The 20,357-nt window shown below is 35.1% G+C and overlaps 1 protein-coding gene across 1 annotated transcript; it reads left to right on the top strand.

Moving 5' to 3' along the window:
* The first annotated feature begins 644 nt into the window (after window positions 1–644).
* Window positions 645–20,357, top strand: LOC121417537 (1,4-alpha-glucan-branching enzyme-like). Its single transcript, XM_041611263.1, has 14 exons — window positions 645–771; window positions 8,496–8,665; window positions 8,934–9,049; window positions 10,265–10,535; window positions 11,039–11,129; window positions 11,599–11,808; window positions 12,176–12,291; window positions 13,165–13,292; window positions 13,946–14,044; window positions 14,516–14,798; window positions 16,155–16,339; window positions 17,058–17,188; window positions 18,395–18,512; window positions 19,040–20,357. Exons 1-14 carry the CDS (start codon window positions 659–661, stop codon window positions 19,106–19,108), a joined length of 2,100 nt encoding a protein of 699 aa, XP_041467197.1. The 5' UTR covers window positions 645–658; the 3' UTR covers window positions 19,109–20,357.

Genomic DNA, 20,357 nt, shown 5'->3' with positions numbered 1-20,357 from the left:
CCAGGATGTGCATATAAATAGCTTTTTTGAGAAATTATTAGCGAAATTTAAATCTGTCATAACTATCTTATTTTACATCCACTTTTGATGAAATTTTCACTGTTATACTTGTTGGATTTTTTTCATTTTATTAAAAAGGGTCCTGTTCCCCCATATTTTTTTGCTTGTCAATTTTTTTTACCTCATGTCCAACCCTGGTGGACCCCTCTTAAATTTTTTGACTTCCGCCGCGCATATGTGGACTTGTCCTTAAAAAAACCAGCCCAATGTTGCTAAGGTGGCAACCTAGCTGGAATTTACTTCAATACCCTTACAAAACATGAATTTTAGTTTTTTGATACAAAGAAAATAATTGTTCCTGATTACTTATTTTTGTTTTCTTTTCATGATTTGTCTATTTTTGTATTTTCTGAGAAAATTACATTTCATTGATAAATTACCATTCGCTATGTATGAATGCTGCTAGCATACGACGTCTAAAATCGAATAATTGAAATTCTAATAACTTTTTTATACTTTGATTTATATTTCTCAAGCCTTCGGCAATTTTTCTGGTAGTATTATTTTTACAAAAAAAACTTCCCATCGCCTTTAATTCGGAAAAGCTACAGAGCTAAATTACGGAGCTAGTCGCTAGAGGGCGTTTTCACTTGGCAAAATGGCTGTGAATGGCATGCTCGTGAAAGCTGACGACGTAGTCATACCGAAACTTGAAAAATTACTCGAATTAGATCCTTATTTATCAAGTCACCAGAGAGAGTTAAGAAGGAGGTATGTAACTTGCCACCAATCAGTTAAATCTTCGAGCTTAGGCCTTCTTATGTCATAGAATTCTGAATTTTTGGAGACTAACCGTGGTACTGGTTGCTGCAAAACTCGTACTAGTCGTAGTCGTACCGTACATGTCGTACGAGCCACGGGTGCAGCAACCGGGCGCGGGCCGAGCTAACCCAGTGAGCTTAGTGTGTTTACCGAGCGAGACCTCGACTCCCCCAGGCCAGCGCCATCCTCCGGTCCGACCATCGCGTCGGCAAGCCTTAGGCTTAGCCTAAGAAGTTAGATACTAGTAGACTGGCCAGATAACACAGCACCTCACTGTACCATATCATATGCACTGCATTCCGCACCCATGTCTTGTCAGAATGTTGGTGATGATTTTGATTTTGTGTTGAGTTAATTGGGTGTGCAAAATGTCATCAGGCATGGCATTCAATTCATGCATGTACATATATTCTGGGAAGGGGCGGGGCCCAGCACCCCAGCCCGCGCCCGGTAGGCGAAAGTGTTAAGGGGGGGGGAGGAAGAAAAGAATCAGAGGAACAAGAAAAGGGGGAAACTGGGAAAGAAAGAGAGAATTGAATTTTAATTTACAGGGAGAAAAAAGAAGAGAAAGAAAGCTTGGCCCTTGGGAAAGGGGAGAAAGGAAAGGAAAAAATAAGGAGAGAATGGAGAAGATTATTGATTTTAAACTTAAATTCTTAAAATGTAAAGGGAAAGAAAGACAGAAAAGGGAGAGAAGAGGGGAAAAGGAGAGGAAAAAAAGGAAATATATTTATAAAACATCAGGTGTGCCAATTTGATGCAATCAACCTGGGAGTGCCAAATTGATGTTCGACCTAGCTGCCTAGGGGGCTCCAATTTTTTTTTTGGGGGGGGCAGTGTCGAATTGATGTTTGGCGGGGGTGCCGTACTTATGTGTGACCTGATGAGGGGCGTTGAATTGATGTTTGAAGGAGGGGGGGGGGTGTCAAATTGGTGTTTGACCATGGGGGAGCCAAATTGATGTTTGCCGTATTGATGATCCAATGCATTATATTTACATAATATTGACTGGCCTTGAGGGAAACATCAAATATGTTGCCCTCAACCGAACCATATTGGCCCGAGTCTTTATACGAGGGCAATATGGTTCAATCCACGTCAAATCAACCTATTTTCAGACAATTTGTCACCCGACCCTCTTTGATTTTCTTTAAACTCGCACCAAATGATTTTCAGCTGTATTTTCAAGGTCATTGTCATGATAGAATAGGCACTTAATCTGTAGATCCTCCAAGAACCCATCACAGACTACTTATACTGCAAATATCAGCCTGATCAGGTATTCACTCTATGAGAAAATCCATTTTGAAATGTGTTGTGTTGCAAAGTACAATGTACACGCGATTTGAATATGCTACTTATGAAGCAACAAATAGCTATATTTGGAATAATTTCAAGGTCAAATGATATGGTTTTGAGTTCAAATATTTCATGTTGCTCAAAGTAGACCAAAAGTTGGACATGTCTTCCAAGTTTTGGCTTAAAGAGAAATGCCAGTTGTTGCAGATAACACTGATTTCATGACAAAGTCTGTAAAACCAGGCTTAATTGTCAGAATATCATCCAGGATCTAGATCTGGTACAGTTACGTAAACTGAACTTTGTGAAATCTTGAAAGCTACGCTGAAAAACGTTCACACTGAAGAGCACCAACACAGATAGGCACACGTGGGACGCTGTATTATTATTGCTGGAATAAAGACCTGACGGAAGTGACCGAATCCGCGCTTATTTTGCTTATTTCTCAGCAATTACACAATTTCTTCCAGAATCCTTTGGCACATATTTTTTATTAATACAAACAGACACTTGGGTGGTCATTACATTAGATTCTTTAAAAAGTCATTTTGAGATCGTTACCAAAACTGGAATTTATCTTTAAGCTTACCCTTTGTATTGAAATGACACCCATTTGAAAGTCAATGTAAATACCATTTGAATGCCATATGATTCTGGAAAATTAGCCAATTTACTGTTTTTATTGAATTTTAGGTGTGTTTTCAAGGTCATTACCAACAATAAAAACTATTTCTGAAGATATATCCTTTTAATACTAATTACAGACTATCATCACAGAAGATAGCAATGTCTTTGGGCTCTTCATCTTTGAGTTATCCCAATTTGAAAAGTGTTAAAAAGCATGTATGTATGTGTCATTAACATCAATTTTGGGGTATTTACGACCATTTTGGAATGCGCAAATCAGCCCGTAAACATTCCGGTAGCAAAATTTCTCAAGTAACACTTGAAAATATGGGTGGATGTCTATCAAAACACAGAAATTGGTCCCCCTCCTCGATGGGACGGGAGGTGATTCGTGACCTTGAACTTGGCATCTTTTGAAAAAAATCCAACTTTGAGGGCGCCCTACAGGAAAACGACACATACTCTTGGGTCAATTTTTTGTAATTCTGTTGAGTATCTGAAAGTCCATAAATGTGCATAATATTTGGTTCTAAGCTAATTTAGTTTTGGATTTATGAGCCTCCAAACATGCTTCTGAAATCATTGACATGGATGCTTATCGCCATTTTCAGTGCCCTCTGTTTTGTACACTATTCCTATGGGCAAATCCCGGGAGGGCAACATGGCAAATGTTTACCTAGTTTGTATCGGATTGAAAGTAGCAAGCAAAATATGACATTTATTTTTCTGCTAAAATGCCTTGTATAGGTGATAATAAGCCATATTTCTGTTGAAAACATTCATACACTGTAGGCGCAGGCTCATCCAATTAAGCTATTTACTATACATCTGCTGAAATAAAACAATGTTTTATTAGGGAAGTCACATATCCTGGAGCTTAACCATGGACAGCCTTGCAAGACGGGAGAAGGGTCTTGAAGTAACTCCATGAAGTAACTCTATGAGATCACTGGTGATGTGGTAACCGGAGGGGGGGGGGCACTCAGTATATATTGCATAGGGGTATGTGCCATGGAGAGGACCCCCATTTTTACAGTCAAATTTCTGTTCCAAGTTATAGCATTTTTATCTTGTTAAGAAAAAGAAGAAAGAAATCCGTTCCAAAGCATAGCATTTTCTTCTTATCGAGAAATCCATTCCAAAGCTTTTTTGTTACGACTTTTCGCCACATTGATCCGCTACGATGAGCGGCATTTGTTTTAAAAGCGGCCTGCAGAGCCCGTCCGACCATCGCCTCATCGCGAGCGCATCCGGCGTCCATGCCCCGGGCTAGCTGCATGCACGTCTGCCCGATTCTTAGGGATGCATATGGACTCACATGAAGAAGAACCGTTCCAAGGATCCCTGTTTTCATGAACATTTGTAGTTCCAAAGCCCCTGTTTTTTTGTCTCTCCTGGGGCACATACCTACCACTTTTTGTGGTCAAGTGCCCCCCCCCCACTATCTCGTACCAAAATCGTGCAATGGATGACAAAAAGGCCATAGGACTCGTAATGATGGAGGCTTCCTAACCCTCCTCGATTACTTCTTAATTCCTCCTTGTGATGAAACAAACGGTGTTAATAAAATAGTCTACTTATTAATATAATCAGCATAATAAATGATTTTGATTTCAAAGAGCCTTTGTCTGGTTTGTCGATCGTTCTTCATGATTTTCTATTGCAGCTTGAGCATACAAATCAGTGTTCTTCTTTATCCATTCATGGTATAAAGATTTGATTGAAGAACCTGAAGTACATGTATATGGCAAGAACTTAATGTAAAATTATATCAATTGGGAAAATGGTAGACCAACCTGCCTGGGCTCTGGCGCATAGGTACTATGTGTTTAGACAGGGCTCCACACTAACCCATTTTTTCTACTGGTCCAACCTATTCATGTCGGACCAGTAGATACCCAGTTTTTCAAATTTTTACTGGTCCGAACCTAAAATCTACTGGTCCCAAAAAATAAAGAAAACATTAAGAAAAGGCGCAAGTTTATTTTTCTAGCCTTTCGTTACCCCCCCCCCCAAAAAAAAAAATGAAGGAAAATGAAGGACAAAAAGAAAGCAAGACAGAAACGAAGAAAGACAGATACGAAGAAAGAAAGAAAGAAAGAAAGGAAGGAAGGAAGGAAGGAGGGAAAAGAAAGAAAGGAAGGAAGGAAAAGAAAGAAAGAAAGAATAAAAGAAAGGAAGGAAGAAAAAAAAGGTAAAGAAAGGATAGATGTGAAGGAAGAAAAAAAAGTAAGAACTAAAGAAGGAAAGAAAGGAATAAAGAAGGAACAAATATAAGAAAGAAAGAAAGAAAGAAAAGAAAAAAAGAAATTAAGGAAGGAAATGAAGCAAGCAATATAGAAAGAAAGAACAAATCCAGAAAGTAGTAAAGGAAAGAAAGAAGCAATAAAAAAGAAAGGGTAAAAGGAGAGATGGAAAGATGGACAAAAGAAAGGAAGGAGTGAAAGAAGGAAGGAATTAAGGAAGAAATGAAGGAAAGGTAAAATGATAGATAGAAGGAATGAAATAAAGGAAGGAAGGGAAGAAGCAAGCAATTATAAAAAAAAGAAAAGGTAAAAGAATAGATGAAAGGAAGAAAAAAAAGAAAGACCGAGAGACAAAGAAAGGAAGGAATGAAAAAATAAAGGAGAGAAAGGAAGCAAGCAGTCAAAAAAAAAGAAAGGAAAGGTAAAATGACATAATTAATAAAGGGGAAAAGGAAAGAACAAGACAGATAGAAGAAAGGAACGAATGTAAGAAAGAAAGGGCTGAGAAAAGAAATAAAAAGAGAAAGGGTAAATAAATGATGGATGGAAGAAACAAAGAAAGTAACAAAGAATGAAGAAAGGGGTAAAAAGAAGGAAGGAAGAAGAGAAGAGATGAATATAGGATGGATGGACTCAAAAACTAAAGAAAGTAAATATCAGAAAGAAAGAGAGAGAAAAAGGAAATATAGAGAAAATATTTTATAAAAGGATAGAAAGAAAAAATGAATTAAAGAAAACAAGGGAAATTAAAAAAGAAAGACAGTAACAAAAAAAATCGAGGGAAGAAACAAAGAAAGATTTATAAGAAGGAAAGAAAGATAGGAAGAAAGCTAAAACTATTATAAATAATTTATCAGTTTCTTTTCTCATTTAAAGGAGACACACAAAGAAAATTTCACGAAAGTGATGATTATAGACAAATTATATATGGATGGAAAGGTATTGTCTTTTTATACACAAATATGTCACTAAAAAGTCTTATAGATGTCGTGGAAATGCAAGAAATGAAATTATTAGACACCCTTCTCAGCCCCCCAGACCGACAATCACGCAGCCGAAAACGGTCGAGAATTATGACGTCACACAATCGACGTGCTCATCATCTCTCTGTGCATCATGCACTGAATCACCTTACTGACCTGTTCAATATCTTCCGAATTTACCGTTTTCTTCATGTAATGTGATATTCAATTTCTGTTTTCGACAACTTCAGACCAAACGTGATTCAGAACTGTGTTCCTTTGCCCGTTTTTATTGAATTGTGGACTGTAAAGACCAATTTTGTCCACTGCAGTCGTCATTGTGTTGCTCCACTCCAGTCAGTGAGTGAGTCGCTGCCCAAATAATATAAGTAGAGAATCTAATCAAGAACTTGAAAATCAAAAGCAGCAATTAAGAAGTAAGATTTAATAAATACAGGACTGAATAGAATCTCACATGAAAATAAAAAGAGAAAAAAGAGCTGATAGGAATGGGGAAGGAACATAATTAAAAAAAAATCCAGAACCAAAAAAAATCAAAGAGTTTCGAACCAGGATCCCCGCACTTATAAAAAAAACTTCGTGCGTACAGATTTGTCCACAGACTACGTCTTTATATGGACCGTGTTCATAACGATATATGAACAAAGTGCGTTCGCTGCAGTTGCCTCGTAATGCTTCGGCAATCCAAGTGCAATTCCAATCATTTCGCGATCATATATTGCCGTGTTTTTTGTGGTTCCTGAACTTGCTACGTAATTAAATTTCATAATTTTTATTCAGTTGTGAAGACGAATGTCTATGCTTTATATTGGTAATAATATCAATGTGGTGCAAGCATGACTTCTAAGTGAAAATATGCTTTGTTTATTCACGTATATTTCTTGAAAACAAATATTTTTTTCTAAGCTAAATATCGGTTACCAAAATATGTTAAATGTGCATTTCATTTTACTGTTCAGAAAATTCAAACTTTTATCTATGTAATAAGACCAATCTTGAGAGGAATAAACTATTCTAAGAGCAAAAAACGCTGATTGGAAAGATCGTCTTCAATGGGCTGCTGTCAGCTCAGCTGCTCACTGCTCATGGTGTGACGTCACTCAGCTGGAGCTCGCCAGAGGACGGACGAAGGCAAAAATATGCCATGAAAATAAGTCATTTTTGAGAGCTGATTTCTGCAAACTCTAATCACTATTTTAAAAGGTGAAGTTATATATCTGATTAGTGATACTTCCCCTTTACAATGATGACCAAAAAAAGTCATTATAAGATACTTTTGATTCTTTGGTTGTCTACTTTAAAATAGCTACGAAAGAAAGTCAGATACCATTAGTGTATCAACACACACATAAATGCATATGTGGGGCTATTATGTATTCAGACGATATCACCCGAAACCCGATCTGTTTGAACCAAAACAGAAGTGAAAATTTCTCCTTTTACTGCTTACTAATGACAGAGTTGCTCCAATTTTTAGGAAATATGGACATTATAGGAGCCTTTCATGAGTATGAACCTTGGATTTTGACAGTTATGTGAGAGATTTCTGCCAGAGTTTAGCCAGGCTTCGTTCGTGCGGCCAATGGAGAATTTACCATGTGGTTTGTGTGGCAGACTACATGTACACTGTATGCATGCTGTATAGTACTCTAGTAACACGTGTGATTCATTCTGTGTGTATTCTGTGTGTGAATGCCAGAATTTCACGGGGGAAATGGTTTGCTGTGAATTTGACCATTTCTGGAAAAGTTATTGGCCCAACAATGGTTTTTATTACTGGTAATGTCGGACCCTTAAATCTTGCTATTTTTGGAAAAATTACTGGCCCGACAATGATATTTTTTACTGGTCATGTCGGACCAGTAAATCTTCCAATTTCTGAAAATCAACTGGCCCGACAGCGATTTTTACCGGTCTGGGACCATCGGAAAGCCGCTAGTGTCGAGCCCTGGTTTAAATATTGCTATTATCATTGGACCGCAACAAGTGTATAGGCCTATAGTCATTGAATCATTGCAAAATCAAATGTATAAATTGCCATTAAAATGCAAATGTTGAAAATCAGTGTCATATGAAACAGAAATGATAAAGAGGTATAGTGAACATGAGTAAATTATGACACGTGCTGTAGGTAGTCTACCCTAATCATTTAAAACTTTATCTTCCTGCTATACACTGGCGTCAGGGAAAAGAATTCCACGGGGGCTCGGGGCAATTTCTTTCTCCCCAAAAATGCTCAAAAGGGCCCAGATGGGGGACTTGGGAGGGTATGGACCCTCAAATTTTCACGACCAAGAAAAGCTGGAGAAAAAAGTAAAGGGAAAAGGATGCAGTATATAATTTTATGAGACTTAAATGTCAAAATCTATCATAAAACTATATTTTTTCAAAAAGGTCAACAAGTTTGCTCACTTGTAGCTTTTTAGAAATTGTGCCCCATGCATCATGTCTGGTTCCTCTAAATTTTTTAGCTCATTTCACTAAGTACTGCTGTTATACTACCTAATTCTTATTGCAGGTATGGCTGTTTTGAGCAGATCTTGGCTTCAATAGAGCAGAATGAAGGTGGTTTAGATGAATTCACAGCTGGCTATAAGACACATGGCCTTCATAGAATGGAGGATGGAGGAGTTAGATGTAGGGAATGGGCACCAGGAGCTGAAGCTGTGTATCTTAAAGGAGAATTCAGTGAGTAGTTGATTGAATTATATATGATTGTATGTCTCTTGGAAATAGTAGTTTATTAAGTAGAAATAGAAGAGGAAGAAGGATGAGGAGGAGGGGAAGAGGAGGGAGGAAAGATAAGGAGAAGAAGGAGGAGGGAAAAGAAAAAAAAATAGAACTCATTGGAGGGAATAAAAGATCAAAAATTGTATTTGAAGAGGAAAGAGAAGAGAAAGAGGGAGCAAGTTTAGCATATTAATCATCGGATTCTAATTTTCATTTTCCTTGATAGATGGTTGGTCCAGTACTGAGTATCCTCTTAAGAACACTGGTTTTGGTAAATGGGAAATAACTCTACCCATTAAACCTGATGGTTCATCTCCTATACCTCATAACACAATTGTCAAGGTAAGAGAATGAATGGTGATAGAAATCTATCATGTGAACACAAAATTATTCTTAGTTAGAATTAAATATTTTTTAAATATGATAATTTCAAAATAAAAGATTTTAACCATGTACTTTTGATCATCAAATGTCTTAAATCATTAATCAACATCTGGCGAACATTTGATTAGTGTAAAAGGTAGTATACAGTTACCCATTGTTGATAAATTGATTGGATGTATCCATTGTTTCAGTTTTACTCCAAGGTCCAATGAGGATCTTAGCTAAACAGATTTATCTCAACAAGCTCTACTTCTCAGCATTCCCCACCATCGTCAACATTTACTCACAAAGTCACTTTGATATCAAATGTATTATTATTATTAAAGGACAAGTCCACCTCAACAAAAACTTGATTTGAACAAAAAGAGAAAAATTAAACAAGCATAACACTGAAAATTTCATCAAAATCGGATGTAAAATAAGAAAGTTATGACATTTTAAAGTTTCGCTTCATTTCACAAAAACAGTTATATGAACGAGCCAGTTACATGTACATCCAAATGAGAGAGTTGATGATGTCACTCACTTACTATTTCTTTTGTTTTTTCTTGTTTGAAATATGAAATATTTTGATTTTCTCGTCATTGTCATGTGAAATGAAGTTTCATTCCTCCCTGAACATGTGGAATTCCATTATTTTAACATTTTGTGCTTCAGGCAAGGAGGTCCTAATCGTCAAATTTGTAAAAATTGAAATATTGTATAATTCAAACAATAAAAAACAAAAGAAAGAGTGAGTGAGTGACATCATCGACTCTCTCATTTGGATGTAACTGGCTCGTTCATATAACTATTTTGTTGAAAATAAGCGAAACTTTGAAATGTCATAACTTTCTTATTTTACATCCAATTTTGATGAAATTTTCAGCATTGTGCTTGTCTGATTTTTCTCTATTGATTAAAATCAACATTTTCTGAGGTGGACTTGACCTTTAACAGTGACATTATTCATGAAAATTTTGTAAATGTAGAAAAGAATCAATGAATAAATAAAATAAATGAAAATTACATTAAGAATATTATTTATAGGAAATATTTCTACTCATGTTATTATTATCAGTCTGGTAGAGGGAATATTTCACTGGAAGAGGTTCATCTGTAGCCTTATATCAACTGTTAATATCAAAACGCATTAGATTTTTCATTACTATTAATTTTGTATTTCCTCTATAGCTTGGAATCAAAACAAAGTCTGGTGAGATTGTGGACCGGAACCTAGCCTGGGCTAGTTATGCAGTCCAGGACCCACAGACGTTCTTGTACCAGAGTGTATTCTGGGATCCACCTCAGGACCAGGTCTATCATACAAAGAACCCTAAACCTAAATGGACCGGTCAGGGTCTAAGAATCTATGAAGCTCATGTCGGTATCTCATCGTGGGAAGGGAAGGTGTCGTCATATGATCATTTCACTGATAATGTTCTACCAAGGATTAAAAGTCAAGGTATATACTAGGGAAGGTGTGATCATTTCACTGATGATGTTCTACCTAGGATTAAAAGTCAAGGTATATACTAGGGAAGGTGTGATCATTTCACTGATAATGTTCTACCAAGGATTCAAAGTCAAGGTATATACTAGGGAAGGTGTGATCATTTCACTGATAATGTTCTACCAAGGATTAAAAGTCAAGGTATATACTTGGGAAGATGTGATCATTTCACTAATTTGTTCTATGGCATGATAAAGTTGATTAAGATTAGAAGAATTTGCCCTTATTGGAGAGGGTACAATTTCAATGCTCTTTCAAATGTGCTTCTTGAAAAAAACAAACTTAGGTGCATTTCATTTTGAAACCTCAAAATCTCTTTTTTTTCCATAAAAGTTTGCAAATTTGTATTCTTTTTTAACCTCTATTTCAGCTACATAAACCTTGGAAGTAATTATTGCACAATAATGAAAATAAAAATACAGGTTGTCAATTTTATGAATTATTTTGTTTTACAGGTTACAATGCTATTCAATTGATGGCCGTTATGGAACATGCTTTTTATGCTAGCTTTGGTTATCAAGTTACTAGCTTCTTTGCTCCTTCAAGGTTTGTACATTTTTCTATTTCTTTACATTGGGTGACTTTAAGTTTGGTGGTAGGATTATGACTCTTTTTGGTTTGCTTGTCAATTGTTCTTCACAGAATGCATCCATGTCTTTTTGTTAGCAATGAAAACATTTTTTGCCTTGTTTGTCAAGTTAAAAAAACAATTACAATAGATTGTATTACTGTAAATACAATACCTCATACTGATTGGTCATATAAAGTTCTACATCATGTGACATTGAATTCCATCTATCATCATCTGGATTTTTTTACTTACTGTAAACAAAGATAATTAATATGATATTTCAATTGATGATTTAGCAGTCACAGATATCTTGAAAGTTTCTGCAGGAATTTGATTTGTTTTTTTTTTTTTTTTTTTAAATCCTTATATCACATGTCACAGATAAGGATCATTTTATGTAAGACTTTTATAATGTTAAGTTTACTTATTTTTTATCTCTCACAGTCGCTATGGTAACCCAGAGGGTTTGAAACGATTGGTTGATACCGCCCATGGTATGGGAATCTATGTATTCTTAGATGTTGTTCATAGTCATGCTGCTAATAACGTATTAGATGGTCTGAATAACTTTGATGGTACTGATAGCTGTTACTTTCATTCTGGGACTAGAGGACGTCATATGTTATGGGATAGTAGACTCTTTGATTATAACAAGTAAGTATCAAAATATATTTTGGGTGCTCCATCATTTACTTCAAAATGTCATAACTTTCTTATTTTAAATCAAATTTTGATTAAAATTTTCAGTGTTTTGCTTGTTAGATTTTCTCCTATTATTCAAATAAACTTATTATTGGGGTGGGCTTTAATTATGTACATCTAACAATCTCTTCATTGTGCAAGTCTGTCAGACTAATGAGATAAAAAATCATAAAGCACATGTTTGACCAAATTCGGATCATTGCCAAAGTTCCCAATATTCCTTAGTATTATGATATTATTTTAATCGCTTTTGTAATATTGTTGATTTCTTGCATATTATTCTAATCGCTGTGTGATATTGCTGATTTCTTTCATATAGCTGGGAAGTACTGAGATTCCTCCTCTCTAACCTTCGTTGGTGGGTTGAGCAGTTTAATTTTGATGGTTTTAGATTTGATGGTGTGAGTTCAATGATCTATCATCACCATGGAATCGGTAAGTAAAAATAAATATAAATTTGACGTCGATAAACAAAGAAAGTACATGTATAAAAATGAGCAATTTTCGGCATGACATTGTCTCGTAATAATAATAAAAGTTCCAGCATATTATTACCCCGGTCATTGGATTCATTTAATCTCGCACGAAAAGTGCACAATTTCCACTCCCTGGGGAGCATTCCTTGCATTCTTCGCAACCTCATGGCATTGACAAAATCAAACATACAATATCTGTTGAATCTTACTGGGTACCCATTTAGCACCTGGGTCGAGAGTGGCAAAGTGTGGATTAACGCCTTGCCAAAGGACGCTATAGCATGGTAGGATTCGAAAACACGACCGTCTGTTTACAAGTCATACAAGTAGTGAAAAGTCATGAGGCTCTGGGATGCTATACCTGTATGTCGCGAATTAAGAAATTCATAAAACAATAAAATACATAAATTCATTTTCAAAGCAGGATTTTTTTAAATTTGTAATTGTTGGCAATGGTATTCAGAATATTTACACAAATAGGTCAGAAACTATGATTTATGCATAAATTAACATTAATTCATTAAAAAAAATATATCAAATTTTGAGGAAAAATTAATCGTACAGCCTTGTACATTACATCCCACTCTATCGTCATGCCAATTTTTTACGGCAACCGAGATCTCAAGGGGGGAGGGTGATTCAACCCTCCTCTGTTTTTTCTAGCGACCAAAAAAAGCCCGGTCTGGTTAGGGTTTAACTTATTCGAAATAAAAATACTGCATTTTTTTCCTGAAAATTATGTGATACGTAGGTCAGAGAAAGTTAGAAATATTCTCTTTGGCAAAAATGCCTTTTCATCCCTCAATCTCCCCACCCATCTCTCTGTGTATAGGTACTGGTTTCAGTGGTGATTACAGTGATTATTTTGGTCTTGCTGTGGACACTGAAGCATTGACCTATCTCACCTTAGCAAATCACATGCTCCATAAGTACTACCCTGGCATCGTCACAATAGCTGAGGTTAGTTTTTTTAGATATTTTTTTTGACAATATTTCTTCTACCAATTTTCTTTAGTGTAGTAATTGTTTCCTCGTGGATTTTGAGGGCCTGATTCATTGATATTGAGAACAACTTTAATTTAGACAATCTGAATGATGCTCTCGATGACTTTTTTCACAGCTAACTAACGTTTGTGATGGGGATGGTAGACAAATGTGAGAAATTTATGAATAAATCCCCAAAAGAGATGGAATTTCTTGTCTAAAAAGAGATTCTAAAATGGAATGATACTTGAATATTCAATACCTAAAATGGAAAAATTGTCTGTTCCAATGCCAAAGGTTTGCTTGCTGCACTCAAATTTCTCTTTATAAAGAAAAAAGTTCTCTGTCTGACTTCAGTGAGTTACAGCTTGTATTCTTTACAGAACAAAAAGTATTAGACACAATGTTTAGTGTACAAAAAGCCAAGCAGTAATTTGTGATAGAGAATATTTTTTTTTATTTTTGTATAAAACACATTGCTCTGTTGGAATGGTATTTCATTATGGTGTGTTATTAAAATCAATAGCAAAATTAAAGCTGCCTTTTGGTAGATGAATTAAATTAATGTAAGCATTCATATTGATGACCAGAAACCATGTTTGATATAAAGTTGTATCGATTGTTTATAGGAAGTGTCTGGAATGCCAGCGCTATGTCGACCGGTTGAAGAAGGAGGTAATGGTTTTGATTTCAGATTAGCCATGGCTATACCAGATAAATGGATTAAGGTAAGTCATGTGACCAGATAAATGGATTAAGGTAAGTCATGTGACCCCAAAGTCACTAAGAGAGTTTCTGTTTAAATCACCAATGTAGTGGGTGCTAATAATAAACCACAACAGGATGATTAATTTCATCTTTTTTTTATTAAGATTCTTTAAGAAATTATATCTTTCAGACATTTTTAGAATATTTGAAAATGTTTTGTTACATTTCCACAACATGAAAAAAATTCACTTTAAAACATTTCTTGAAAATTGTAAAAACACTTTGGAAAATGGGTAGTTTGGGTAGGTGGTAAAAATGAGCCAGTGAAGGATTACTAGTTTATCTTTTCTTTTCAGATCCTGCAAGAAATAAGAGCATTTCTAGAAATAAGAACAGTTCTTGAATGTTTTGAAAATGATCTTGTATTTGCTTGGGTGCTGAAAATGCATTTTCAGTCAAGTTATGTAAATCTATTTTTCATTTTTTTTCAGCTTCTGAAAGAAAGCAAAGATGAAGACTGGAATGTAGGTGATATTGTGTGGACATTGATCAACCGTCGCCATGGTGAACGAACAATAGCTTATGCTGAGAGTCATGATCAAGCTCTTGTTGGTGATAAGACGATAGCATTCTGGTTGATGGATAAAGAGATGTATACAAACATGTCTGTCATGTCGCCTCAGACAGACGTGATTGACCGTGGCATGGCGCTTCATAAATGTATAAGACTTATTACACATGCTCTAGGAGGAGAGGCGTGGCTTAACTTCATGGGTAGGTCTGCTTTAGTTTTATATTTTTGGGACAGTCCCCAGTTTTGCTGAAGAGTGGACCACTACAATTACTGTGTCCTCATTCTTGAAAAAAAACTGTCTGTACTATAATAATAAAAGAAATATACGATGTCCCTATTTTCTGCATCTGTATTTCCAATTGTCCATCCTGCTTGACAGTGTTGGTAGTCATTCAGGCAAATCAAATTCCTTACTGCTCTTTTGACCGGTGTCATTACCATGGTATCAATGCAGTTTGAATGTAAAAGAATAATTAATCAAGCTTAACAGTAAAAATTCCATCAAATTCTAAAACTGGGGTAATGATATTTAAGTCCTTTGGAAGCTCATAGGGACGTTATATCATAATGTGATGGGCGCTTTACAAGAACTGTGTTTTTACATTTCCAGATTTATGAATCTCTGTCAACCAAAATTTGCATTCATATTCATTTACAATAGAGAAACATTCCAAAGAACACAATAAAGAAATTCTATTAAAGAGAAATGCCAGTAGTTGCAGTAAACACTGATTTCATGAGAAAGTCTGTAAAACCAGGCTTAATTGTCTGATCTGGTACAGTCACATAAACTGAACTTTGTGAACTCTTGAAATCTACGCTGAAAAATATTCACACTGAAGATCACCAAAACAGATAAGCGCACGTGGGACAGTGTATTATTATTGCTTTGAATGTCGTGCCCGACGCTTGACCCGAATCCTGTGCTTATTTGCTAATTTCTCAGCAATTACACAATTTCTTCCAGAATCCTTTGGCACATATTTCTTATTTATACAAACAGACACTTTGGTGGTCATTTCATTGGATTCTTTACAAACTTATTTTGATATCGTTACCAAAACTGGCATTTACCTTTAAGCCGTGATGTACTCTTCTGTGATCTTGATAATGTAATTGAAATATCAAATCCTTCTTACACATCAATTCATATATTCATCCTAGGTACTGCAATGAAGAAGAATAAACAAACTTTATGGTCATTAAACCGCATTAAGAAAAATAAATTGAAAACCTTGATTTCCATTTTTTTCTGGAACGTACTGTTAAATGCGGCAAAATTTAAACATAAAAATCTCCTTTCTATTACTACTTTTTGAGCTTACCAGCCATATATCATGGGCTCAGGTCTTTGGAGAGAATTAGCCCTGAGTCCTTTGCTAAAGTTTCCCAGGGGCCAGTTGCATGGTACCTTTGCCATCCAAACGTAACTTTTATGGAATCCTTGATTTTGATTGGATGTTGAGCATTGTTGCCATGGTAGTTGCCATTGGATGACAATATGCAATGGACCCCTAGTATAATGTTTTAAACTTTTATTGTTCTTTTTTTTTCAGGCAATGAGTTTGGTCATCCTGAATGGCTTGATTTCCCTCGACCAGGTAATAATAATAGTTATCACTACGCTAGAAGACAATGGAATCTAATTGATGATGATCTACTCAGATACAGGTTTCTTAATAGCTTTGACAGAGCTATGAATCATCTTGATGACAAGTTTAATTGGTTAGCTAGTCCACAGGTTAGTAACTTTAGCCAGTTAATAAGTTATTAACAGTTTTAATTGGTTAGCTAGTCCACAGGTTAGTAACTTCAGCCAGTCAATAAGTTAACAGTTTTAATTGGTGAGCTAGTCCACAGCTTAGTAACTTATGCCACTTAATATGCAACTTAATATGTTATTAACAGTTTTAATTTGTTAGCTAGTCCACAGGTTAGTAACTCAGCTGGTAATAAGTTCAGCTAGTTTACTGACTTTACACTTCAGTCAGTATAGTGGACCTGACTCATTGCAATCTTATCTAGTAAAGAAATTATGTGAGCTATTAACTAAAGAGGAAAAAAAATCAATTAAATGTGGTGATAACTGATAAATGTCTGCAAGCGTAGACTATACTTTGTTATTACACGTGACCACTTGCATGGAGAAAGTTATGGCTGCTGTCAAGATGACGCAGTAGTGATCGTTGTTGCATCTCAACTAATAAATGTCTGTTGTAAATACGTTTAACGAACTGCCTATTGGACTGTTTCTATATTCAACATAAGTTCCTTAAACACATCATACATAAAATTAGGAATGGAAAAGGCAGGTCTTAACTCTAATCTAAATGGAGGGGGGGGGGGCCAATATGACCCCCCCCCTCGACAAATATGATATGATAGCATTGTTTTCATGAAAATTTTCTTTTGTTAAGTGTAAGAAGTGAGTCACTGATTTAGTTTTCTGTTTATTACAGGCCTATGTGAGCTGGAAGCATGAAGATGATAAAGTAATTGTCTTTGAACGATCTCGATTGCTATTTATCTTCAATTTTCATTGCTCTAAGAGTTTACCTGACTACAGGGTTGGTGTAGATCTACCTGGAAAGTATCCTTAGCATTCATTACCTTAGTATATATTATGATACTATTGCTATGTAGCCATCTTCCTCAAACTGGAAAGGTGTTATGAAAGAGGATTAGAAAATCATGTGTAAGCAGTTTGGTGCAAGTTTGAATAATTCATATCAATGATGATAAAGATTAAAGTTTTCAAATTTTTTTTAAAATTGCAGTCATTTTACCAGAGGTACCCATACTCCTTTTTCAAGTAGTTTGTATTGTTATTTGTATAACCGTGATTTAAGAAAAAATCTTTTTCCCCAAAAAATCTTAATATACACATGGTGATTGCAGAAACGGTAAAAATAGTGTTTTTTCCACACAGATAATTTTTATTCTATTGATAAGTAAATTTCTAGGCAGCCATTTATTGCAGTTTGTGAGATATGTGGGGATTGTCACGTCGATGCCATGCAAATTGTTGATATAATATGCATATCCCATACAAAACGTGTACTGTAGCAAAGCAAACAACAGCTGTGTGCACTTACTATGCAAATGCCAGTCAGTCAAACCGTCATATCTTCATGTGAAAAGGGATAAAAAGCGATACAACGTTTTGACTGACCGCGCGCACGTTTGTTGTTCTAGGGTTAGGCATTTTTGTACAGGTAAAATCTAAGCCGCTTAAACCGAAATTGCAAGCCTGTAGCTGTTTTGCGATATTTGAGTAAAAATAAAGATACCAATGTCAAGCAATTGTCTTGGTCTTTCCAACCATGTATTTTCTAGCAATGAATTTGTTCTAAGGTAGGGGAACTAAGTGTGAAAATGACAGTAAACTTTGAAGTTGATTTTCTCTGAAATGGTTTTACACCGTCATATTTGTGATACGACCGGTTTGGATGACAGCTAATGATATGTAGGGTAGAGACAAGTCTTCCATTTGCTCTGAAGACTCAAATCGTCTAAAATGTAGAGTGATTTATCTGTAGCATTGACATGGAGAGATTTTTGGTATTTTCCATAATTTTAGTTTTATTTGCATGAAGGGGAAGGGGGTTCAACCGTTAAAGGATTTTTCTACATCTATTTTGTATCATTTGTGTTATCTTTATAATTGTTTATGAAGCAACTAGTACCAAATTGATTAATTTTTTTTTAAAACAGTGTTGCAAATGAATATGGTTAAAGTGGCATAAACATACACACATACTAGATGCGACCATTGACCTTGACATGTTATGTGTAGATACAAGATGGTATTGAATTCTGATAGCTCAGAGTTTGGAGGTCACAATAGACTTGACCCTTCTGCTGTACACTTTACCTCAACTGATGGTTACGCTGGAAGAAGACACTCACTACAGGTATCTTTCCTTTCAAACTCAAGTTTATTCCATCAAATATTCATGGCAAAAATAGTTCAATTGACTGGTTGCCAAATAATAAGAACCCCACCCCCCCTATCACAAAAACATATTGTAAAGCTATAGAGTAATTTACAATGATTGGATCATAATGAAATCATGGTGTTATCCTTGTTCTTACAATTACAAAGTTACGGGTTCAAATCCCAGTGTAGGTCAAACTTAATGTGTAGGTTTTCTTTCTTTGAGGTAAGACTTGAAAATACAATAAAAAGTCCAAAAATTGTGGTCTGATTTAAAGAATTAAAAAAAGGTTATGTGTGGTACAAAAAAGAAAATCGAATAAAGTTGAAGAAAAAAAATGTTGCCACCTAAATAAATGTTTATTACATGGTCTGTGTACATAAGGTGATTCTTACTTGATTAGAGCACTAGTCTGAAGAAGAACTATGCTAACATATTTTATGTAAAATGATAAAGGTCACAGCAGACTTGAACTTTTTGTCATTTTTCTTTTGTTTTTTCAGGTGTACATCCCAAGCAGGGTTTGTATAGTACTTGCATTGGAGGAAGATATCATCAAACATGGATCTTAACCCACTTACTACTGCAACTCACTCATTGTGTATCAAGGATTATGGGCTTTACACAAATCAGTATTCAAGGGATTAACACAATAGTTGATGTAAAGTTATGTGTAGAGATTTAGTGTTAATCAAGCTGTGTAACAATTCTACACTTAACTGTCTATCGCTATAATGAGGCTATGTGCTTTATATTTGTCCGTGTTGAATGGATTCACACCCTGGGTAAAGGTGTAGGTGTTAAATATTGCCTATAATATTGGGTCTAGAGAATTTATTCAATATTCATGCATGTAGTGTACATAAGAGAAAAATATTATATCATATTATTGGGACCATGATTGTCAAATGATACAGGAATAGACCACTAAATTATAAACCAAAGCTAAGCATAAACCTGATTGCTAGGCCTAATTGCTGTTGATCGTTGTGGAATAGAATCTGGTTTTCAATAATCCTTGTTTTCTATGAACAAATATGAAACAATTCTTCCAGTTACATGTACATGTATATTACATAAAGAAATTGCTTTGAAGTGAATTATCAACTTGCTCATTTCTTATTGTTAAGAAAAACTATGAAATATTATTCACATTGAATGTATTATTAATCATGTACTTCATATCTCCGAGTTATACAATTTTTTAGATGCATTTTGAATATTCAGTTTATATTATTTACAGTGTCTTTAGAGTGATTTTTAAAGTAAAGTCTGTTTTACTCTTGTGTGAATCAAGACCTCCATATTTAGAGTGCTCTTAGAAGTTCACATTGTTATTCATTTCTCTTAACTCTATTTTAACTGGGCTATTTCAGATCTTGGCCGTTGATTGCGTGATCGCCGCGAAAATTTGCACCCGCGTAGACCCAGATGTAAACTACAAGACTGTTTATAGGCGAATAAAGTGTATAAAATTGGCCCTAAATATTTGTATATGCTTTTTCCTTTAAGTCACTTTATATAGCTAGTAGAATGCTAACTTTTGGTGAGAGTATAAATTTTTTCCTTTGCTACGTAATATCTACAAAAACAATTGCCAAAATATGATTAATTCTCATGTATTTTATTGTTTTTTAAATTGTTATTTCTTTGTTTTTTTAAATCTTTATTTTTTTATTGTTTTCTTCTGTTGAAGTTTGTCGGGGACCCTTTTGCGATCATGAATAATATAAAATAGATCCATTTACACCAACAAAAGTAAAAAATAATCATACATTTATGATTTTTGTTGAAAAATTCAATTTACATTGACTTTGTACA

Source organism: Lytechinus variegatus, chromosome 6 (assembly GCF_018143015.1).
Source record: "Lytechinus variegatus isolate NC3 chromosome 6, Lvar_3.0, whole genome shotgun sequence".
Taxonomy (NCBI): domain Eukaryota; kingdom Metazoa; phylum Echinodermata; class Echinoidea; order Temnopleuroida; family Toxopneustidae; genus Lytechinus; species Lytechinus variegatus.
This window is presented reverse-complemented; position numbering and strand designations above follow the sequence as displayed.

Coding starts and splice junctions, on each gene's coding strand:
- LOC121417537 (XM_041611263.1), top strand. CDS start 659: ATGGCTGTGAATGGCATGCTCGTGAAAGCTGACGACGTAGTCATACCG. Junction 14,045..14,515: donor TACCAGATAAATGGATTAAG/GTAAGTCATGTG, acceptor ATTTTTTTTCAG/CTTCTGAAAGAAAGCAAAGA. Junction 16,340..17,057: donor ATTGGTTAGCTAGTCCACAG/GTTAGTAACTTT, acceptor TGTTTATTACAG/GCCTATGTGAGCTGGAAGCA.